Source organism: Diceros bicornis, chromosome 27 (genome assembly GCF_020826845.1).
Source record: "Diceros bicornis minor isolate mBicDic1 chromosome 27, mDicBic1.mat.cur, whole genome shotgun sequence".
NCBI classification, from domain to species: domain Eukaryota; kingdom Metazoa; phylum Chordata; class Mammalia; order Perissodactyla; family Rhinocerotidae; genus Diceros; species Diceros bicornis.
In genome coordinates this window covers 42895723-42918914 of record NC_080766.1, presented here as the reverse complement: position 1 = coordinate 42918914, position 23192 = coordinate 42895723, and the positions used below count along the sequence as shown (strand labels likewise).

General features: G+C 54.8%; 1 protein-coding gene across 1 annotated transcript; it reads left to right on the top strand.

Annotated features, from left to right (window-relative positions):
- Positions 1-11036: 11036 nt before the first annotated feature.
- On the top strand, positions 11037-21558 carry SIK1 (salt inducible kinase 1). The gene is made up of 14 exons (XM_058523185.1): positions 11037-11130; positions 11778-11948; positions 12447-12563; positions 15023-15086; positions 15260-15421; positions 15562-15686; positions 16206-16329; positions 16971-17194; positions 17487-17636; positions 18087-18209; positions 18337-18553; positions 19114-19389; positions 19855-20089; positions 20590-21558. Exons 2-14 carry the CDS (start codon positions 11793-11795, stop codon positions 20972-20974), a joined length of 2358 nt encoding a protein of 785 aa, XP_058379168.1. The 5' UTR covers positions 11037-11130; positions 11778-11792; the 3' UTR covers positions 20975-21558.
- Positions 21559-23192: the final 1634 nt, after the last annotated feature.

The following is a 23192-nucleotide window of genomic DNA, read 5'->3' as shown; positions in this document are numbered from 1 at the left end:
CTTAGTCCGTGAGATTTGAGTGGTCTTACCTACACTTCATCGCCAGAGGGCAAACATGTGACAATGAAGGGCATCCCTGGGTCACTGGCTGGAACTACTGGGGAAGAGGCATGCTCTCCCATGGGAGGTTAAACTGGTAAGATGGTAGCCATCTTTGCTTCAGAAGGGAAGGAGATGCATGAGAACAAAGCCAGCACAGGGGGGTTGAGCTGGGAGACGTTGGTGGAAGGATGGAAGAGAACTTCATCTGAGGACCTGGATCTAGCTCAGCCTGAAGCCTAACGTACCCTTAACCCCTCAGTTATGTAAACCACTAACTTTCCTTTTCAGTTTAAAGCAGTTTGAGTTGCATTTCTGTCTTGCACAACCAAGGGAGTCTTGGCAAAGACCCACTAACAGAAAGTAGGGCAGAAAAGAAGAATCGACACTCAAAAGAAATGCCGATGACCAATAAACACGAAAACAAGAATCTATCTTAGTAAAGACATTCAAGAGCGATGCATTAAAATTAATGTGTACTGTTGTGGGCTGGACTGTGTGCCCCCCAAAGATATGTTGAAGTCCTGATCCCTGGTACCTAAGGATGTAACCCCATTTGGAAATAGAGTCGTTGCAAATATCATTAGTTAAGATGAGGTCGTGCTGGAGGAGGGTGGGCCCTAATCCAATATGACTGGTGTTCTCTTAAGAAGAGACACACAGGGAAGAGATGGCCGTGTGATGATGGAGGCAGAGAGTGGAGTGATAGATCTAGACGCCAAGGAACAGCAAGTATTCCTGAGAACCGCCAGAAGCTGGGAGAGGCAGGAAGGACCCTCCCCAGAGCCTTGGGAGGGAGCAGGCCCTGCTGACACCTTGACCTCAGACTTCCGGCCTCCAGAATTGTGACAATAAATTTCTGTTGTTTGAAGCCCCCAAGTCTGTGGTACTTTGTTACACAGCCCCAGGAAACTGATGCGGATGCTATTTCCAAGTCTGCAATTAGCAAAATACTTTTTAAATAAAAATTCTTAAAGGTTGACAGGGTTTAAAATCAGGAGCATCCTAGCGGTTTGGCAACAGGTATCCAAGGCCTTAAGAGGATTTGTCGTCTTTAACTTGGGAATTTCATTTTTAAGGCTTTATCCTAAGGAAGAATCTCATATAAGTATTCAGAAATTTGGAAAAGATGTTCCTAATAACATTGTTTATAATAATGTGTGAAAACAACAAATGTCTAAAAATAGGAGAAATGTTAAATAAATGGAAATGTTAAATAAGTGTTAGACATAATGGAATGTTAGGTATTAAAAATGACGTCTTTAAGTAATATATGACAAGAAAATTCTCTTTCCATCAATAGAAAATGCAGGATATAGAACTGTTCATATAGGGTATAATCCAAATTCATTTTTAAAAGGTCTACAACATATTTATATAACTAGAAAAAATACACCAAAATAATAATAGTGGTGATATCTGGGTGGTAGAATTACGGCTTATCTTCACTTTATTGTTTATTTCTTACAGATTTTTATAATAGTCATATATCCAATTTTATCATCAGGAAAAAAGTTTTAAAATTCCAAGTTACTTAATGTAATGCACTAACTTTTGATTGAAACTAATGTAGAAGAAAGAGTCTTTGAAAATTCAGGGCGTAAGAATAATGCCCAACCGAGACCAGAAAATTTACTGCATATTTGAAGTAATAAAACAATTTTAATTTGGTAGCAAAGATGTATTCTACACGAAACCTGAGGAGCAGATCAACACAGTGGCTGCTTTCTAACACCCTCGAGAGCCTGTCGCTACCCAAGTTGTAATATGTTGTGATTTGAGGGGTGTGGGGCTTCTCCCCAGAGTGGGGAGAATGAGGCCAGCGTAGGAATCCCAGGCTCCCAGGCGTGGCCCCCCGTCCTGCCCTGCCCTGGGCCTCTTCCCAGGAGAAGGGTTACTCCGTGCAGGTGTGGAAGTCTTTATGACGCCTGTTCTAGCCACACCCCTGTACACACGCATATGTAGATAAGCCAATAAAGAAACAAACGCAGGTGGATGCCCACCTCTGATTGCCCCGGGAAGCTGGGCCAGGCTGTCAGCCCACAGTCCATCCATGCTCTTCAGATGTGAGGCCAGGAGGCTCAGAGGTTGTTGCCGTCGACCCAAGGACTGAAGACTCCAACCAGGATTGCTGCAAGGCCCTTTAGACCAGGACTGAATGCCGGCCGGGATTGGGGAAGGGCTTCTGGAATGGAGGCCTGAGACCAAGCATATCTAGGGGGACCCTCAGACCTGTTGGCCCCTCAGGCATCCTCGGACAGGTGGCACAGGGCATGGCCCATGCCCTCCACGGTGAACTGTGTTGGTCTGAGGGAACCAGTTTGGCAGTCCATGCTTCAAAATACGAGTTAAGGGGCATCTGGCCACCCCTCTCTGGGAGGGCACAGCTCCTGAGCGACCGAGAGGAGGGGCGCCCTGAGAGCTGTTGAGCCCCGTCCAGGGGCCTGTAGGAATCCCACAAAAGAGGACTTTTGTTCCTGGGACCCGGACGTCTCCTTACCCTTTCTCCCCTTCCCTTATCTGGTTTTGGGGGCAGAGGGTGGGAGAGCATCTGACCCAGAAGTGACTCCAGTGACGGCACCATTTCTCTCATTCCAATCATGCCCGTGCCTGGAGGATGCTGTGGAGCCATCTCTGGGGACCAGTGCCAACCCTGGGGCCCAGGACCCTGGGGGAGCCACAGTGAGGGGTGGAGGGACCGAGTGTGTGGAGAGGGGAGGTGCGGCAGCCCCTGTCTAGAGACACTCTGCCCCGAGGGACACCACTTGCCCAATTCCTGACTCCGTGGCCTTCTCCATGAGTGGCCCAGCATTGGTGGGGGGACTGGGAGGAGGGCACTCCTGGAGTGCGGAGATGGGGAGCAGGCATTGTCAGGGTGAATTTAGTTCAGGGGCCAGAGGCGGAGGTGGGACAAGACAGCTCAATTCACGCGCTCCTGTTTCTGCTGCATTCTCCACAAGCCCCCACCACAGCTGCATGACACCCCATGTCTCTGCCCTGCTCCGCCGAAGCTGCTCCTAGGATAACCTCTCCCAGCCCAATGTTTAGTCTGTCCTCCACCCTCCTTCACCCCCACGGCCCTCACGAGTTAGGTGTCCCTGTGCTACCAGCTTCTCTGGAATATCCCCTCACTGAACTTGCCGATTATTTTAAAGTTGCCCATCGTGGGCCTTCCCTGCGCTGAGCGGTTCTCAAAATCCCCTCATGAACTCCTACTCCAATTGGAGGGTGCTGGAACCGCACACCATCGCTAAAGAGACCAAGGGCCAGGCTGGACCCAGGCTGCCCAGCAGGGACAGTGGGAGCTGGGCTGTGAGCCGACGTTGGAGTTGCTGCTACTCACTGGTCTCCCGGTCCTGGAAGCCAGCTCCGTGCCGCCAGATGGGAGAGGAATCTTTCAACCGGGGTTCCCAAGTCCGCTCGGAGCTCTGCGTGGTATTTGCAAGCCTGGACGGAGGGTGGACTTTCCCTGAGAGAGCCTGGGATTCCCTCTGTCTGGAGGGAACCGATGTTGAAGTGGGCTGGGCATGCCCGGGCCCCTAGCGCTTCCTCTATCATCTAGGTGCTTCAACTTCTTTTGGATTCCATGTAGACCACATTACATCACATCATCAGATAACGTCTCCCGCCTGCTGTTGGCCATCGCCAGAGGAAACTGGAAGGCAGCCCTCTGCCTTCTCTGTGCACCTGTACACCACTTCTGAGAAAATGGAAGCAAACCCAGCTGGTTTGGGGATCTGAGACTTCTGTGGCTCAATCCTGGTGGCCCAGGTCCTGAACCTCGCCTGGTGATTTCGAGTCTGTGGTTTATTTGTGGGAAGAACGTTCTGGAAACTTCCTTCCAGGCTTTGGGTGACCCAGAGAGTCCTGGCTCTGAGGCAGGGCTGGTTGGGCCTTCTTCCTGGTCCAGCTGGTCCCGAGAGGCTCTTAAATAGCTTTAAAAGCTATTAAAGTCTAACACCTCCCAGAAGGACTTAAAGCTCTTCCCTGCTCCAAGTAGTTTTGGGTTGAGCTGTGTTGTACAAGAAAAATGTACTTTTCTTCTCCCCCATCAAACTTTTGCTCTTTCTGGTTGAGCAGGGACCACCGTGGAGATGCGAGCATGACAACGGTGTGCTAGTGCCACTGGACTTTGTCCCACGTCCTCCATCTTTGCATGGCTCATTAGTTGTCACACTGTACCTGTGAGGTGTCATTACCGGGCGCTTGGGCTGGGGACTAGTTTATGATCATTTTTATTAGTTGATGCCAGTATTGTCTTTGCCTCCTCATGATGTAAGTCTGTGTGTTTTCTTTTTAAACAAACGACACAACAACAATACCAAAAACCATGGAAACTAGGTCAAAAGGAATGAAAACACCTTTGTAGGCTGTACCAAGAAAGCCTGATGCTGAGCTATGTAGCCACATGTCCTCCTGGGCCATCAGAGGCCTCCCTGACACCTTGGCAACCAGTGAAAGAGGCGCTCTCTGTCCTCCGCAGCCCCCAGCCCTGCTGCGGTGGCCTGAGCCTGCTGGTCCCCAGGCATGTCTGGGAGCCCCTTGGTTTCTGAGATTCTGCTTCTGGCCTCCGGGGCTCACCCTCCTGCCTGGGGCTGTGCCGTCCTGAGCTGGCTGGGCCAGGTGTCCAGTCCTGACCCCGGATCCCACTCAGACGGCCACATGATCTCCAAGCAAGTCTCCGGGAGGATGTGGGAGGAAAGGCTCGTCAGAGTGAACAAGATGTCTGCCCAGAGGAGGACGGCAACGAGGGGTTAAACGGGGGATGGTTCCCATGACCGGTTGATGACACAGCTGAGATGCTGCCTACACACAGCTGCTGGACGAGGCAGGATGTAAAGCATGTACTGAAGGGTCTCAGTACTATTTTTATAAAAAGACTGGATGGAAAAACCTCTAACTGTCAACAGCATCAATGGTGCCTTTTCTTTTCATCATTATGTATTTCTGTATTTTCTAAATTTTCTACTGAACATTTTCTTTCTTCCTTTCTTCCTTTCTTTCCTTTCTTCCTGTCTTCCTTTCTTTCTTCTTTCCTGAGGAAGATTGTCCCTGAGCTAACATCTGTGCCCATCTGCCTCTATTTTGTACGTGGGACGCCAACACAGCACGGCTTGATAAGTGGTGCTTAGGTCCAAGCCCGGGATCCGAGCCTTCAAACCCTGGGCTACCAACGCGAGGCGCGTAAACTTAACCACTATGCCACTGAGCGGGCCCCTGAACATTTTCTATTGGTTTTATATTTAGGAGAAACAAAATGCTTTATAAGAAAAGAGTAGTCTGCTGAGGGAGCATTTATCTTGTTCCCACTTGGTGCTGCTGAGGTTGACTGGGATCCTTCCAGAAGCTGCAGAGAGAGCCAGTGTCCCGGCCTTTCTGCCACTGCCTGTCGCCCCCTCAGCTCACCCCGAGAAAAGAAAAGCAACAGAATGCGATCGGGGATCCCCCACTTCTCCCCCAAGGTCCTGGCTGGGCAAACTGCTTTAACTTTCAGAGCCCCCGGGACCTCCCCACCCTCTTCCTGTCCTCACTCCCTCCTCCCCCGGCTCAGAAGCCACACTCCCGACCATCCAAACCGGATCCACCGCCAGGCAGACATCCCAAACTCCTTTCCTCTCATCCTTGCCTCTTTCCCCATCATCCTCCTCGCCTGGCAATGCCCCAACGCTGGGTAAGCCCACTTATGCCACATCCGTTCTCGTCCCTGCGCCTCCAGAGACGGATCACACGACCATCTGGGCCATCGTTTGTAAATGGACATTTGGTGATGCTGCATATTTCCACCGTATTTGCCTTTCCAGCCTCGGGGCTGGTCCTGGCCTCCCCTCTCCTTTTCCTCCCCTTCAGCTGCCTCCTCCCGCCCCTCCGCTCTTGTGTCCACAACCTCCCCGGGAAATGGAAGGAGTCCCCTGTGCGAGGCCACTCTCCCTGCCAAGCCACTCTATTCCATCACCGTGATTTATTTTCTTCTCAGTCGCTGCCTTCCCAAAGCATCTTACTGATTGTCTTGTGTCTTTATCGTCTGTCTCTTCAACTAGATGACAGCCCTCAGGAGAAGGCATCCGGTCTGTCCCCTTCCACTGCTCACACCCCCAACAGTGCACGCGCACAGTAGGTGCTTTACGAGCCTGGGTGGACGCCTGGTGGGTGGCCCTCTTGGCACTCCCACGCCACGCCATCTCCCCTCTCTCTCAGACCTGCCCCTTCCTGTCCCACTTTGTCCCTACTAGCATGTCTGTCTGTGACAATTCAAGGCAGTCTGGTCATGCTCATCCATGCTCACTTGTGGTGTCTACACAGTTCTTGTAAAGGGTAGAAACTCACACATTTTTTGAATGAGTGAATAATAATAAAAAAAGATAGTATATCATGCTTGATGCCCATGGAGACCCTGGAGACAGTTAGATGAGAACCACCACTTAGAAGTCTAACATCTCCCTGAAGGAATCGGGTGCTCTGTGCGGGCCCTGAAGAAAGCCCAGAAGGAAGGATGTGCCACAGCCCTGCCCCACACTGGGGCTCCTGGCCCTGTTCCTCTGTCTGCACGAGGCAGAGCACCCCCGAGGCCCCCGCTCTGCATCGTGGAAGAACCTGAACTTTCCTCCCTGATCGCTTGGTACCACCAGTAAAACGGTGGAAAACTCTGGCTTTTGTGGTTGTGGTTTCTTTCCATCTGAGCACAGCTGGTTTACCCCGAGGATGCCGTCAGGACGAGTGACCAGGTTTCTCGATGTTGCTTTTCTTAGACAAGACCCCGACAAGTACCGAGGCCTCTGTCTCTGGTCTTGCTGACTCGCTGCTGCTCACCTCGCCCCACCCTGCGGCCCCACCTCCAGCTTCCTTAAGACAACTGTCTTCAGAACACGGGTTAGCAAGACGGACATCCTAAGGACTGTCGAGTCCTCAGGCGTGGTGTCAACCACGGCCCTGCTTAATTTCAGGCAACCCCATTAGCCACATCAGCAATTCCTCACTGGTGACAGAAATGGGAATGGGAACCAGAAACCCTAGAACTTTGGAGTTCGAGGGCCAGTTGGTCTGTGAATAGGAAGTTTCTGCTGGTGTGTCCATGAAAGCCCGATATGTTGGAATTCTGCCCTGCCTGTCCCGTGGCTGCCTCTCCAGATCCCTCAGAGTCCCCCATCCCGGTTCCAACCTCCCCAAGACCTGAATTCTGTCTCTCCCAGCCTGCGGAGGGCCTGGACTGAGGAATGTGGCCATCATGAGGCAGTCATGGAGCAAACGCACCCCAGAGGAGGTGGCGAAGGAGGTGATGCCATCGGAGGCTGAGAGGCTGGGTGGTGTTCGGCTGGCCAGTTCACCCAAGCTCCTGGGTTCGCCTGTGCACAGCGGGGCTGTCCACTGAGCGTTAGCGCTTCCTTCCTACCTGCCGGACCCGGGGCGAGGAGCTGTAGTCCTCTGATGCAGTATGCAGGTGTCTGCTAGCATGTCTGTGTCAAGCTATGCAAACATAGCAGGTCACAGAAGGGACCAGGGCCACCCCTGAGGCCCGAGGATGCTGCTGATGGCCAATCTTATTTTCTGATACCTGAAGTCATTGGGCTGATGCCTTGAATAAACCACACAAAACCAAATGACGCAAAGCTGGGAGGACAGAGAAGGACCTTGGGTATCTAGGAGAGCGTCAACAGAGAAAAGTGCCTTGTCTTACTCTTGGTGACAAAGAGAAAGCCATCTTGAGGGGTGCGCTGCCGTCCCCACCACCTTTAGTTATGGAGAAGAGCAGGTTTAGAACACCCACTGGGGACAGGCTGGGTGCACTCGTTCATTTGTATAAATTCTGCCTTCAAGCCCTGCTCCCTGGTTTCTTGAATTATTTTGAGAATTTTGTGACATGCTCGTGCCCAGCACCTACGGGTGCCCAGCCAGGAACGTGTGACTATTAAAGAGACCAGCTTCCTGTTGGTGGGTCTCCAGTCTCAAGATGTGAAAACGGTAAGATGAATTCCAGAAACACTGTAATTATACGACAGGCTTAAGAAATTAAGAAGTGGAAAAGAAAACTCACTGTTTCTCCCGAATCTGCAACGACATTCTAAAAAACAAAAAGTACCACTCTCGCGGATTTTGAGAGTATTTCTTCCATTGTGTTAAGTAGAGAATCCCTCAAACCATTTGCTTACGTCCATAGAAGCACAGGCTATGTTTCTTTTTTGTTTCCCTCTTAACGTGTGCAAAGCATGGAAGACTAGAAATCTGAAAGGAAATCAAGGGTTCTGGAAGGAATTGTGGTCTCCAGTGGCCCAGAATACAAACAACACCCAAAGACCCTCAGAAGCAGAGGCCCATCTGTCACAAATTCTTGGCGGTGCCAGGAAGAAGCCCAGTGGGAGAGATGGCAGCCGTTCTGAGGTCAGCCTTTTCCTCTGCCCTGCCTGCATTCTCCGAAGAGTAGGCTACCTGCCCGCCTGAGGGCCAGGGAATGGCCACAGCCGCATGGGGCTGTTCAGATGGCTGGAAGGTCAGGAAGGGCTGGGAGCGGGGGTCACGTGAGCCCAGGCCCAGGGACCTTCTCTGGGAAGGCAGCTTTGGCTCTTTTATTCAGCGCTGACCCAATGTTTCCAAACAACCAGCCAGGTGTTTGCAAACACCTATGACCTTTGAAAAAAGACACAGGCTAGACCTGGGCCAGGTGGGAGGGGACGGAGGAGCCTGTGTGCTGGATGTTGCCTGGATGAGCTTGAGGAAAGCACTTAACTCACAGATGAGGGACAGCAAGTGAGTGCATTCAGGGTCTTGGTATCGTCACTCTGCATCCTGTTCTCCTAGGAACAGAGTAGTGGGAGCTGGGACCCCCCCAGAAAGGGAGGAAAGTGGACATAAACATAAATATCCCTCCACATTCTTGGTGGATAAACCTGGGACAGATAATGAGGGCACTTTTGAAAGACTAAGGAAAACTTCGAGACTCTCAGTGTCCTTGACAGGCCCTTCAAAACAAAGTACCCACAACCAACTGCCCGGGGAGGGGTGATTGGGAAATATTTGGTCAGTCTGCGATTGTGCATCAGGAGAGGCACGGCCGAGTTCCGCACGGTGCCCTTGCCAGGCCAGCTGAAGCCTCCACAAGGAGGTTTCTAAGCTCTGTATCCATTTCCCTTAATTCCCGCTCCCCATACCCTTCTATGGAGTGGCATTTTTATTTAACACAAGGAAAAATGATTCTAGGCCAGACAAAGAATTTAAATCCCAAACTGCTGCCTTCCTAACGTTTAAAAAATACCATTCGTCCATACCCTCTGTCTTCCCTTAGAAAAGGTCTATTTCTCTATCAAGGCATAAAGGAACATAGGGAGCAGTGATACCAAGGGAAATTGTCACCCTCTGCCATGTTTATCATCTCCCCTTCTCCTCTCTAGGGGGGATGAGGCCGCCGGGCACCTCAGTCCTGGGGGGCACAGGTCCCCCCTCACGGCTCTCCTGCAGTGCTGAGGAAACAGTGCATTGGTCAGGTAGTGGACAAAAGTAACCAACCCCACAGGACCTGCTAAGTGTCCAGGCTTGCCAAGGGGTGAAGTCCTGGCCTGTGGTTGACCTCACTTATCTGCCCCCTGGGGAGGGGCTGCTCCCCCAAGGGGCAGAGTCCTTCTGTTGTCTGCATACAGAGCACCTGGCCCGTGTTCAACGGGCACAAGTGGAATGAACACACAAACAAATGAACAGTCACACGCTTTATTGAGGGTGTTGCTAACTGGGTTTCCCAATACTCTGGCCCCAAGAACCTGAAGACCTCAGGGAGCGGAGTCCATTTCCACCTAGACCTCTCGCCCTGCCAGAAATCAGCCCTGGGCCTTTCCTACAATCCCTGTCCTCCTCTCACCATCCCGCTGGGTTCCCGCATCAAAGCAGATTCCTTTACAAAGGACCTACACATTCCTCCTGTGGTCAGCTGGCTTCTGACCAGCGGATTTGATGGAGAATGGGCAGGACAGCTGAACCATTCCTCTTGGCCGCCTTGGGTGGGGCAAGGCCGGAGGAGAGGGAACTACTCCGCGCGCCCTGGGGGCACACAGCACGGTGCGCCCCAGCACGGTGCGCCCCACGCCCTCTGATGCGCTCGCTGCGGGGAGGTTGTCAGCGGAGGCCGACCAGGCCCCTGTGTTTAAGCTTCTAAGTTGCTCAACAATTGAGATTTGTACAGAAAAAGTGCTATCGAAGTTGGGCTGCCCCGTGGATGCAGCTGTCATGCTCCAGGGGGTCCCCGGCCCTTGGTGGTCCTCTCTGGGATGGGGCGGGCCAACCTGGGGTGTGGGAGCTGGCGTGCTGTCACCTGGCACCCCCTTCTGGCCACAGTCTGTGAGGGTTCCCGGGCCCCTAATGGAGGCTCCAAGGTCGAGCACTTCCGATGGAAAATGGGGAACACGTGGGACCCATACCCCGATAACGGGAACCCTGGAGTAGGGGTCCAAAGAGGACGCAGCCGCAGCTGAGCTGCACTTCGGGGGCTTTCCGGAACCGCCCAGACCCAAGCCTTTCGGGAGCCTGAGGGACGAGGGGTACACGCGGGGAGGCTGCGCCCCGGGACGCCACGGTTACGCCGCCTGCAGCGCCCAGGGAACCCGGTAGGGGGCGCGCGCCGGCGGGAAGGCGGGCGCGGGCGGACAGGCCTCGGCAGGCCTCCGGCGGCCGGCGCCCCTGACGTCACCGCCCCGCGGTCGCCGGGGCGACGGCCTCATCAGCGCGCGCGTCAGAGCCGCCAGTCTCTTGGCAACCGCCCGATCTCCCGCTCTCCCTCCGCCTGGCGCTCTGCCGCGCGTCGCTCTGGCGTCAAAGCGACGTCAATGGGGATGGATCAATCCGGCGGCGGCGGCGGGGGCGGGGCCGGCCGGGGCGGGGCCTGGGCGCCGGGGGCGGGGCCGGGCCGGGGCGGGGCCCGGCGGGGCGGGGCGGCGGCGCGTGCGGCGGGGAGCGCGGCGCGGGCCTCAGAGCTGACATGCGGCGCGGCCCGGGCGGCGGGAGCAGCGGCGGCGGCCGGAGCAGCAGGCGCCGGAGCAGCGCGAGCGGCCGAGCGGGCGGCGGGGGCCGCGGGGCGAGCGGCGGCCCGGCCTCGGCGCTCCGAGGGCGGCGGAGGTGAGAAGGCGGCGCGGCAGGGTGGCTGCCGCTGGGCTCGGGCTCCGGGCTCCGCTCTCCGGGCTCCGATCTCGGGGCTCCGCTCTCCGATCTCCGGGCTGCGCTCTCCGCTCTCGGATCTCCGGTCTCCGGGCTGCGCTCTGCGCTCTCCGCTCTCCGGTCTCCGGGCTGCGCTCTGCGCTCTCCGCTCTCCGGACTCGGGGCTCCGGGCTCCGGCGACCCCGCAGGGCGCGCGCATGGCTGTCGCGGGCCGGGACGCCGCTCGCCCCGCCGCCGCCGGGCTCCCCATTGTCACGGGGCGTGGGAGCGGGTCCGCGCGCCCGCGGGGTCGGGATCCGGGGGTGGGGACGGAGCCGACCGCGGGCGGCGGGGCACAGGTGGGAGCGGGGTACACGCCCCGCGGTGCTTGGAACTGGGGGCCGGAGTGGAACCGACCGCGGGCGGCGAGTGGGAGCCGATGTAGGATCGGGTCCACGCGCCCCGCGGGGCTAAAGGGATCGGGGGTCGGCATGGAGCCGACCGCGGGCGGCCGGGTGGGGAGGCGGGTGGGAGCCGGGTCCACACCTCGCGGGGTGATGGGTCGGGATGGGGTCGCGAGTCGGGATCGGGGTCGGGATCCGGCGCTGAGTGCTCCCCCTGGCCCGCAGGTGCTTCCCGGAGCCATGGTGATCATGTCCGAGTTCAGTGCGGTCCCCGCGGGCTCGGGCCAGGGCCAGCAGAAGCCCCTGCGGGTGGGCTTCTACGACATCGAGCGGACCCTGGGCAAGGGCAATTTCGCGGTGGTGAAGCTGGCCCGGCACCGAGTCACCAAAACCCAGGTGAGTGGGGCGGCGGGACCGGGATCCGAGCGCGCGCGGCGACCCGATCCGTCCTGGGGTGACCCCCCTGGGATGGACCCCCCCCCCCCCCCGGGGGCAGCCGGTTGAATCCCTGCCTGTAATGTCTAAACGCTGACAGTTTTTAGTTTGGTAAAGGAAAAAAATGCTTTATACAGTATTATGATTCTGCATAATTTGTACAAATAGTAAGGGACAGCAAAGAGGATAATGACCAAATAATCCGAGAGGGCAGTGCTCTGGGGTGCAGAGCTAAAACCCTGTAAAGGAAGCCTGCAAAGACTTAAGACATTTATTTAACTTGGACTATTTTAAGTAATATTAACAGTTGCTTTGGTTATTTTCCCCCCCAACTTTTTGTGACCTTTTGGGGACATAAAGTGTTTTAGAAATTAGCCTGCAAAAAATGAAATGTGTAAGTCACCTTAAGTGAGAGGGTTTTTTTAAACAAAATGTTCTTTTTCTTTTAAAAATCTGTAGGTTGCAATAAAAATAATCGATAAAACACGATTAGATTCAAGCAATTTGGAGAAGATATATCGTGAGGTTCAGATCATGAAGCTTCTGAATCATCCTCATATCATAAAGCTTTATCAGGTAAGGGCTCAAGTTTGCTTTTCACTGGTATTTTTGGCAAGTATGTTATTTTTTATTTTCAACAACATAAGTCTGCAGTATCTGAAGGTTGCCCCTCTCTTTGGGTGTATGTGGGGGTCAGGGAGTTGGTTGTATAACGTAGATAAATTGATTTTTGTAAGCTGTGCAGATGTATTTACAATTTTTTTCTTGCTTTTGGATCAAATTGAGATTTGCCTCATTAAAATTTTATTGAGTATCGTAATTCGTTCCAGTTTTAAATGCGTAGAGGTCGGTTGTTACGTTTACTTTACTGGGAAAACAAAGGACCACATCTGTGTATTGCCACAAGTCAATCCTTTAGTGTAGAAGGACAAATTTAAGTAAAACTAGATACTTCCGCCTTGGAGATAATTATTAAACTTTAAAACCAGCTGCTCTTACCAGTTTTCGTGAAGTTATCTTTGCAAAGGCAACAGAGAGCGTTTGTTTTTCCCATTTAAACTCTTCCATCAAAAATGGAGAGACGAAAATACTTTTGCCACGGTGAGAGCAGGGACCTTGTCATCTAATCCATGTTAAGAACAGGCCCCACCCTGTCTGACTGTTGGTTTGTTTTGTGACTTTATTTTTGTTCTCCTGTTGAAATTAATAAAGTATACCTTTGGAAGATAAGTGCTGTTTTAATTAGGAGAGCCAGGCAATTTCTCACTTAGCCGACCACTCTGCAAAGATGAGGTCAAGTCTACTGCCGAAGAATAAATTCTCTGCAAATGCTCAATATTTCATCTAATTGTGTTGGATATAATTTCCTTTGAGTGATTCTCATGAAACCCTGTGCATCTGAGATGAATACGGGACGGTGTGTGTGTTTGTGCAGTTGGCAAGGCTAGGTGTACAGTGTGGTAGGAGAGAGGATAGTAATTGAAAATTCCCCCACAGAAGGTTCTTCGACTCGGTTAACATGAAGATATAGAGTCACTGGGGCTCGTGTTTCCCCGAAGGTCCCTGTACTCAGCCGCAGAGCTCACTTTAGGCACACTCTGGTTCGTGTTTTGTTTCTCTTGTCATTTTTGAGTTGTGCCGCCTTGATAAGAAGTTTCCTCCACGATTGCTGATGTCAGTGCCTGAGAAATGTGCCCAGCCTGTTTCCGAAGGAGTGGGCTGATGGTGTGTTTTTGACTTTGCTGGAAGGATGAGCCAGAGCGTACCTTCTTTGTCTTCCTGTTCCTCCGCCGGCTCACTGTGTGGAGTCGCCCAGTTAGCAGACGCCGTGCCGTGTGGTCCAAGTTAGAGGTCTTTTCTGGGGGTGAATGTTCTCCCTGGTCTATGTGCCTCTTTAACTGTTACTCTGTTAACCAGAGAGGATAGGTTTCAGTGGGATAGCAACAATTGTTATGACTCTGCTTTTGACACTAGTGGCCACTTTTCATCCAGCTGGCCCAGGCCTAGAACCTTGGTGAGCCTCTTCGCTCTTTCCTTAAAACACATTTACTCTTAATTCTTTCTCCGTCCCTTAATTTTAATCGAGGAAAGGGATAAACAGTGGTCTTCTTTCTTATCACTGTACCACACACATCGAGGCCAAGGGCAGTTAAAATTCTAGCTAAACTGCATTGTGTTTACTTTTCTCGTTAGATTCATGGCTCAAAGCAGTTGTCTTTAAGTCTCTTTTTTGAGGAATAACTATATTTTGAACCCTGAAGAAGTCTTTTTCTGCAAGAATGTATTCTCTCTCTGTGTCCCTCCGAAATATTTTAAAGTACTCGGATGTGAGTTTGTTTTCCTTCTTTTAGTACCAAAGATTTGAGTTTTACCTGTTTCTTAATTAGTTATGTTTTAAACTCTTTTAAAATTTTTTTTCAAAGTAAAATAAAATTCTCGATCTGTAAGTGAACCTTGAGGGTGTATTTGGTGTTGGCTGTTGCTATTGACACATGCTGAGTAGTTTGCTGTACAAAGAGCAGTCTCTTGTGGCTTCCCTGGCAAGGCGGCTTCTCGCAAGGCCTAATTCATCACATCAACAATGCAAGTGGGAAGGGGGTATTTGTTATCTCTTATTGGGCTTGTGCTGGCTGTTGTCTTGAATAATCTGTTGCCTGCTAGGCTTCTAGAGGAAAGCCCTAGCAGAATTCTAGCAACCTCTTACTTCTGTAGCCTCCAGAGTCCTCCAAGTGGGTGAGGCTAGCTGATATAAAAATACGATGGAGGAGAGTTCTAATACACGTAGACCTTTTTTGAAAGCAAAGATGTAAAGGCAGGTTAGTGAGGAATTCCCCTCTGATTTTTTAAAAATTCCTTTTCCGAATAGGAATCCCCTTATTGGTTTCTTTCTTGCAGAAGTTTTTCTTTCCTTTTTTAAAATCACGAATGCACTCATCCTGGAGAAGTTAAAAATTTACTGGGGTTCAAGTGGATCATTTATGCCATTGGTATGTTCCCTTTTTGTGTGGTTAAACTTTAGGTCTTTATTTTTTTAGGTTATGGAAACAAAGGATATGCTTTACATCGTCACTGAATTTGCAAAAAATGGAGAGATGTTTGGTAAGCCATGCTTTTTAAATATCTATTGAAAAGAAATGGCACTAACTTGTCAGAAATTGCTCCGATATTTGGGTCTACCCGTCTTAAAATTCTACGGCATTCTTCAGTCGTGCCCCAGACGATGGCCAGACTTCTGGAGTTGGGGGCTATAGTCTTGTGTTGTTACTCCTTAGATTATTTGACTTCCAATGGCCACTTAAGTGAGAGTGAAGCCCGGAAGAAGTTCTGGCAGATTCTGTCAGCCGTGGAGTACTGCCACAGCCACCATATAGTCCACCGGGACCTCAAGACTGAGAACCTGCTGCTGGACGGCAACATGGACATCAAGCTGGCAGGCAAGAGGGCCTGCCCAGGAGGGTCCCCAAGCCCAGAAGTGCCGTCCCGTGGGAGGGGCGCGTGCAGCATGCACACAGCCGCGAACCACGGCCCCTGCCGTTTCCACTGTAACTTCATCGTCTATGTCTTTGTCTCTCAGATTTCGGATTTGGGAATTTCTACAAGTCAGGAGAGCCTCTGTCCACGTGGTGTGGGAGCCCCCCGTACGCAGCCCCAGAGGTCTTCGAGGGGAAGGAATATGAAGGGCCGCAGCTGGACATCTGGGTAGGAGCCCGAGTGCACGGCGCGTCAGATGCTGTTAGCTAGTTAACAGTATTAACCAGGGGCAGGGAGTGTCAGATGCATGTAGCTAGTTAACAGCGTTAACCCTGGCGGGGACTGTCACGTGCGGGCAGCTGGTTAACAGCGTTAACCCGGGCGGGGACTATCACGTGCGGGCAGCTGGTTAACAGCGTTAACCCTGGCGGGGAGTGTCACGTGCGGGCAGCTGATTAACAGCGTTAACCCGGGTGGGGACTGTCACGTGTGGGCAGCTGGTTAACAGTGTTAACCTGGGCGGGGACTGTCACGTGCGGGCAGCTGGTTAACAGCGTTAACCCGGGCGGGGAGTGTCACGTGCGGGCAGCTGGTTAACAGTGTTACCCGGGGCGGGGTGTGTCAAGTGCCGGCAGCTGGTTAACAGCGTTACCTGGGGCCGGGAGTGTCAGGTGCTGGTAGCTAGTTAACAGCGTTACCCCGGGGCGGGTAGTGCTGACTCTGACTGGCGCTGTCTGTCCTCCACAGAGCCTTGGTGTCGTGCTCTATGTGCTCGTCTGCGGGTCTCTGCCCTTCGATGGGCCCAGCCTGCCGGCTCTGCGGCAGCGGGTGCTGGAGGGCCGGTTCCGCATCCCCTTCTTCATGTCCCGAGGTGGGTGACTGCCTCGGGAACTGTTGGGTAACCCGGGTGAGGATTTTGGAGGAGGAGTTTGTTTCCTGAAATGCCGGCTGGCTGTCTTCTGAGGCCGCCGTGGGGCCTGTGAATCAGCCCCTCTTACGGGGGATGTGTACTAGACGCCTGCCAGAGAAACCCAACCCACTGGGAGTGTATTCAGTGCCCTACTTAGAGGACGGGCAGGTGCCTTTGCCGTGCAGGCCTGTCTCTGGAGTCCCCGCTAGTGCCAGCCCTCAGGGCCGTCCCCGAGTGTCACCCACTCCACACGTGCTTTTCTCTTCTATTCAGTAAAAATGTTTCGCCCGCTGCCTACTACTGTGTGTGGTCACGGCAGAACGGGAAGTCTAAGTGGTTCTCTGTCTGGGGGACATAGAGGGACTGTGCCCACCCCCCTGGGGGCCCGATCCCTCTGTTGGTGGCTTTCCTTGGTGCCAGGTCTGAGCCGATGGCGCAGGCCACTGCTCCTGGCCCTGGTGTTCTTAGGACGGTCACTTGTTTGTTTGCCTACAAGGAGGGGAACCTTGCCCCTGGGAGGGCTGCTGCGGGAACCGGGTGGGCAGTGGGAACGTGCTCAGGGGCCGGCCACACGGGGCTCAGTGCGCTCCCTTGACCCCCAGACTGTGAGACGCTGATCCGCCGCATGCTGGTGGTGGACCCCACCAAGCGCATCACCGTCGCCCAGATCCGGCAGCACAGGTGGATGCAGGCCGACCCCTCCCTGCTGCAGCAGGCCTGCCCGGCCTTCTCCGCGCTCAGCTACAACTCCAACCTGGGCGACTACGACGAGCAGGTGCTGGGCATCATGCAGACCCTCGGCGTGGACCGGCAGAGAACCGTGGAGGTGAGCGCCGCCCGGCCCTGACCTGCGGTTGGCTCTGACTGTGGACGGGAGAGGCTGTCTTTCTGAGGGAACGGCCCTACTGGGAAGAGCAGGCACTGGCCAGTAGAGTTAAAATGGGAACATGGGCTAATTTAAGGGCCATATCTTCCACTCCTCTGAGGGATATTCTCGGCCACCCAAGAATAACCCCAGAACGGGCCGATGAGGACCGTCCCGAGGCCCCGCCTGCCGTGTGAGCTCTGCTTCTCTCTGCCGGCCTCGCTCTGACCCCCCTTCTCTCTGCCTCTCCCAGTCACTGCAGAACAGCAGCTATAACCACTTTGCTGCCATTTATTACCTCCTCCTGGAGCGGCTGAAGGAATATCGGAACACCCAGCCGTCGGCCCGGCCCGGCCCAGCCAGGCAAGCGAGACCCAGAAGCTCGGACCTCAGCGGTTTTGAGGTGAGGGAGGGATCTCCTTCTGAAGCCTTGCCCCTCTCTCTGCCTTTGATTGTGTCCCCTGTGTTGTGGATCCCTGTTCAGACATGCCTGGGAGCAAGACGCAGGCTGAGCTCGCTGACCCCCGGGTCACGTCCTTCTGCCCACTAGGCATTAGGGGGTTCTCCTGTGAGCCTCAGACCACAGGCTGTGTGGAGCAGAGGGGTCGGGGCCTGCCTGGTGGCCACTTGTTCCCTAACTGTCCCTGGTGCCGGTCTCTTGGCTCCTCCTCCTGGTCACCCCACACAGCATGGCCTTGGAGAGGAGGGCTTGAGTGTCCTGAGCCCGGTCAGCTAGCGGCTGATGTCTCTCAGCGCCAGAGCAAAGGCGGCGTGGTCTTTCTTGTGACGCTGCTCACAGTCGTCCCCAGGGCCACCTCCCTGATGGTGTCTGTCCTCCTCTGCCGGCCCCCAGGTGCCTCAGGAAGGCCTCCCCAGTGATGCTTTCCGGTCTGCCCTGCTGTGCCCGCAGCCCCAGACGCTGGGGCAGTCCGTCCTGCAGGCTGAAATGGACTGTGACCTCCACAGCTCGCTCCAGGTGTGTGAGCGCCTGCGCTGGGCACGTATGGGGTAGGGGCTCATCTTGTTCCCAGGGGCGGGGGTGACCCCCAAGCCCGGGTCTCACAGAGCCCCAGGGGTCACTGGTTGGTGTCCATCCCTCGCAGCCCTTGTTCTTCCCCGTGGATGCCAACTGCAATGGCGTGGTCCGGCCTCGCTCCATCTCCCCCAGCAGCTTGCTGGACACGACCATCAGCGAGGAGGTCAGGCAGGGCCAGGGCCTGGAGGAGGAGCAGGAGGCACAGGCACCCCTGCCTGGCACCTCCGGCCGGAGGCACACGCTGGCCGAGGTCTCCACCTGCTTTTCCCCGGGTGCCCCTCCGTGTAAGTATCCCTGTGGTCGTGGATCACAGCCCAGTGGGCGGGGCTCTGACAGGTACCTTTTTGCTGGGCAGCCTCTTCTGATGGCAGTTCTCTGGACTTGCCATTTGTTTAACCCTGGAGGCCATGTGGATCACACTTAGACACTATGTGGTCGTTGGTGGCGGGGACAGCGTGGGGTTTAGCCGACCGCAGGTGCCTGGAGGGTAGGTCCTTGGCCCAGGCCCCTCTGTGTCACGGGTCCACGCTCCCCCGTGGCGGCCGGCTGTCGAGGCTCCCTGGACTCTGGTCGCCTCTGACCGTCATAGGCTCCCTCTACACAGGGTTGAGGGTGGAGGTGGAGAGGCCAGGACGGCTGTGTGCCCCTGTCAGCGGGCTGTGCATGGGCTGCCCGAGGGCCTGGGGGATGCCGCAGTGGGCACAGAGAAGGCGTCTGAGCCTGTTGCTCTCCTGGAGCCGTCGGCACCTTTCCTTACAATGACAGCTGTCAGGTGCCAGTGGGGTGCGTCTGGCCTTGGGGAGCATGAGGGCTCCCCTTCAGAAGCGCCATGTTCCTTCTGCAGGCATAGTCATCTCCTCCTCTGTGGCGAGTCCTTCAGAAGGCACCAGCTCTGACAGCTGTCTGACCTCAGCGGGTGACGGCCCAGCAGGGCTCAGTGGACACCTGGCCGCTCAGGGGCTGGTGGGCACCTGCTCCCCGCTCAGACTGGCCTCACCCCTCCTGGGCACCCAGTCCGCCACCCCAGTGCTCCAGGCCCAGGGGGCCCTGGGAGGAGCTGCCCTGCTCCCTGTCAGCTTCCAGGAAGGCCGAAGGGCGTCGGACACCTCGCTCACTCAAGGTGACTTCCCCTTTCACGCTGACTTCCACCTTCCCCCGGAGACCATGTGTGCTCTGGAAGGGTGTCACCTTGTCCTTGATGGCAGATAGCGCTCCCCCATTCTCCAGCCGGGCCTGGGCGGGGCAGCTGAAGGTGCTGCTTGGGCTCTGTCTGTCCTGGTCTTCTGGGATGAACTCACCCAGCCTCTAGGGGCTGGTCCTATAAGCCTGAGGACACCTGGATGGGGGGCAGCAGCTCCTGACCTGGGGGAGGGATGGGTCAGGGAGGGATCCACCACAGGGGCAGCCCACAACTGGCCGTCTGGGTTCCGTCCAAGCCGCCCAGGGCTTGGGGGACCCTGAGCCCCCTCCCGAGTCCCGCAGCCGTGCTCACGGCCTCCTCCCACGGAGGATCTTGGTCTGGGGAGGAGTGGGTTCTGGGCTGGGGGACGGGTCTGTAGACCATCTTGATTTTGCCTCCCCCCAGGGCTAAAAGCCTTCCGGCAGCAGCTGAGGAAGAACGCGAGGACCAAAGGGTTTCTGGGGCTGAATAAGATCAAGGGGCTGGCTCGCCAGGTGTGCCAGCCCTCCTCCTCGAGCCGGGCCACGAGGGGCGGCCTGAGCACCTTCCAGCTGCCCCCACAGAGCCCGGGTCTGCACAGCGGTGGGCCCAGCGGCCGGGAGGGCAGGAGCCTGCTGGAGGAGGTGCTGCACCAGCAGAGGTATGGCCGCTTTGCCCAGGTCCCCGTGACCTTGCTGGGACTCAGGGACACTGGGATTTTCTCAAGTAACCTTATCTCTTAAGCTCCCTCCCTGCTCCGTGTAATCACATGAGCTCACCTCCCTGCCCCCAAGTGTGGGGAGATCTGTGAGGCGGAGGGCCTTGTTCCCTGTAGATGGCGGCGGAGGTGGGGAGCAGTCAGGTTTTGTCACTTTGAAGCCCGTAAGTGGGGGATAAGGGGGCAGTGAATAAAATTGTCATGTCTGGTTGGCGCCTCTGAGCTGCTACAGAGGCGAGAGGGAGACTGGAAATGTCAGGAGTTGCTCAGAGGGTTAGTCACGCACAGCATTGCGTGCTCTGAGCAGCTCCAGCCAGCAGAGCCGTGGGGTGGGCCCTTCATCTGAGAGCCTCTGAGCCTGGCCGGACGGTGGGGCCTGCTGGGAGGAGCAGCCACAGAGCCGCAGTGACCTGTTCTCCCTCCTGTTCCCTGTGTCCCGCCAGGTTGCTCCAGTTACAGCACCACCCGGCAGCCCCACCCAGCTGCCAGCAGGCCCCCCAGCCGACCCCGGCCCCACTGGTCCTTGCCCCCTGCGACGGCGCCCTCCTTGTGTCTGGACTCCAGAAGGGACTGGGACTGGGGCCCGTCCCACTGCTGCCTCCCCACCTCCTGCAGGCCGGGGCCTCCCCGGTGGCGTCAGCCGCCCAGCTCCTGGACGCCCACCTGCGCATCAGCACCGCCACGGCCCCCCGCCCCGCCGCCACGCCCCCGCAGCCACACTTCGCCATGCTGGCGCCGAGGTTTGAGCCCATGGGGCTGCCGCAGGGAGACTGTGAGATGGAGGACCTGACCTCCGGCCAGCTGGGCACGTTCGTCCTGGTGCAGTGAGGGCCACGGCCCGCCGCCCATCCCTGGCACGGGCCGACTGACTCTTCGAAGCAATAATTTCAGAGTATGTGAAGACGTTTCTGGACTCAAAGCCAATAACTTTCTAGAAGCAAAACAAGCAATACGTTTGGTGTTTTGGCTTTTTAGTTATTTTTTGTTTTATTTTTTTTTTTTTGCACTGAGCAACTGCAACTTGAGCAGGGACTGGAAACTTTCTGGAGAAAAATAATAATTGAGGGACGCGTCATTGGGGCGGGTGGAGGGGAAGGGGGAAGGAGGGCAGCAGGATGAGGGACGACTGGGCTGGGCTCGCCAGGCCAGCGCCGCTTTGGATCGGGTGGCCGTTGGAGGGGACCGGCGGCTCCCTCACCCACGGACAGGTTGGAGGTCACGGAGGGAATTGCCTTAGACGAGGAAACCGGTGTGAGCCACGTCCGTCGAAATGACTGGGCACGTCTCCATCCACGTGTGCGTGCATGTGTGTGTATGTTGACTAGTACCTTTTTTTTTTAGTTAACAATCCTCTACTTCCTGAAACATTTATGCTTCAAATGAAAACTGTGAACTTTCCACTTTATGGATTAGATTTGAAAAAGCTCTAACGGCCAGCCCAGGAGACGATAATCTACAAATTCTTAGAATTCTTTCCCCTGAAATCAGACCCCAGAGGATGGTTTTTTCTTATTCTAGATGAGAAGTTTTATAAACCGCTTGAGGGTCGGTTTTCCAGGATTCTCTGGAGGAGCCACGAGGAAGAACCTAAAGGGGGTGGGGTGACTGTGAGGTGGGGCCTCTGTCCAGGGTTGCTTGGCGTAGAGCCCCAGGGTACCTTCGAGGTTTCTTCCTGCTGCACATCTTATTTCCGCTGCTAATTAAGTTTTTATGCATTTCATTATCAGGGTCCAAAAAAGAACAACTGGCTCTGGGGGAAAGGTGCAATATGGCGAGGCCGTGACCCTAGCACAGGCACAGGCAGGAAAGGGGTCGTGCGGGTGACTCCGCCTGCCCCTGGCCAGGTCGCCATCGGGTCGTAATCAGTGGACAGCAGCACTGTATCCAGGCCCCAGCATGTTAGGCTTTCGCTCAAGGAAAGCGAAATGAGAGGTCAGGTCAGTGTTGTTCAAGCTTCGTTCCTTTTTTTTAAGCAAATACTGTATATGTATATAAATAGGAGACAAATATACACTACTTATTTTTTATATTTTTTACGACACTTTTCTTTTTCTGGTTTAGATTTCCCTCTGGTAACGTTACAAAACACGGGCACCAGGTGGGTGTGGAGGGAGACAGGTGTGTCCTTACCTGGCAGGTGACTCCAGGGGTGCCGCGGTCAGTGGGAGGCCTCTCTAGTGAACGCTGCACACGCCCTCCACCCCGGCGTCCCTGTCCCTTTACCACCCAGGTGCCTTCAGCCCACTGGCTGTTATAGCCTACAGTATTAACAGGTAGCGACGACAGGGGAGAGGTGGGCACCTGTAGAAGCCAAAGACGGCCCGAGTTCCTAGAGGCCGGGAGGTGGGCTGGGTGCGTGGAGGCCGGCGCCTGTGCGGCCACATCTGTGCGCGTGCCAAGCTCGCCGCTGCCCGTCCTCCCGCCACTGCTGCTGTCCAGTGACTGGGCCAGAGGACTGTCCGTGTGCCTGGCTGCAGAGAAGTCACCAAAGCCTCCTGCTGTCTTGCAAAGGTTTGGGACAGACGGGAGGGAGACTCCGGGCACCCTGGGGCGGCCAGGCTCTGCCTTCATCTTCCCGGAGGTCACACAATTGATCCCAACACAAAACTGATCCCCCTTTTAAAACTAATTTCTGTTCTAACGCCACAGATCAAAGGCCTCCGAACCGTGACAAGCACTTTACTTTCTCGGTGGTTTTCTTTCTTGTTGCTATAAGTCGTGTTTTTGTCTCTTGTTTCTCGGTGTGTGCGACGTGTGTTGTGTAGGTTTCCTGACTGCGCTGTTCCACAGACTGAGGGCGGTCGCCTGTTTCCAGGCACTGCGTGATCTGATTAAGGTGTATATAGTTTTTTTTTTTTTTGTTTTACCGTAGCTGAATTATTTTATTTCTTATGTTCACATGAGAAATGTATGCCAAATGATTAGTGGATGTATGTTTTTTAATTTAATATTTAAATAAAATATTTGGGGAAAAAACCCTTGTCTTCTTCCCTCCATTCATCTCTGTGGGAGCTGCTTCCTTCCAAGCCGCTGCATTAAGAGGCCA

What these genes read in the sequence shown, in the direction of transcription:
- SIK1 (XM_058523185.1), top strand. Translation starts at nt 11,793, where the DNA reads ATGGTGATCATGTCCGAGTTCAGTGCGGTCCCCGCGGGCTCGGGCCAG. An exon ending in AAAAAATGGAGAGATGTTTG is followed by an intron (nt 15,087 to 15,259) that starts GTAAGCCATGCT and finishes GTTACTCCTTAG; the next exon opens with ATTATTTGACTTCCAATGGC. An exon ending in GAGGTGCTGCACCAGCAGAG is followed by an intron (nt 20,090 to 20,589) that starts GTATGGCCGCTT and finishes GTGTCCCGCCAG; the next exon opens with GTTGCTCCAGTTACAGCACC.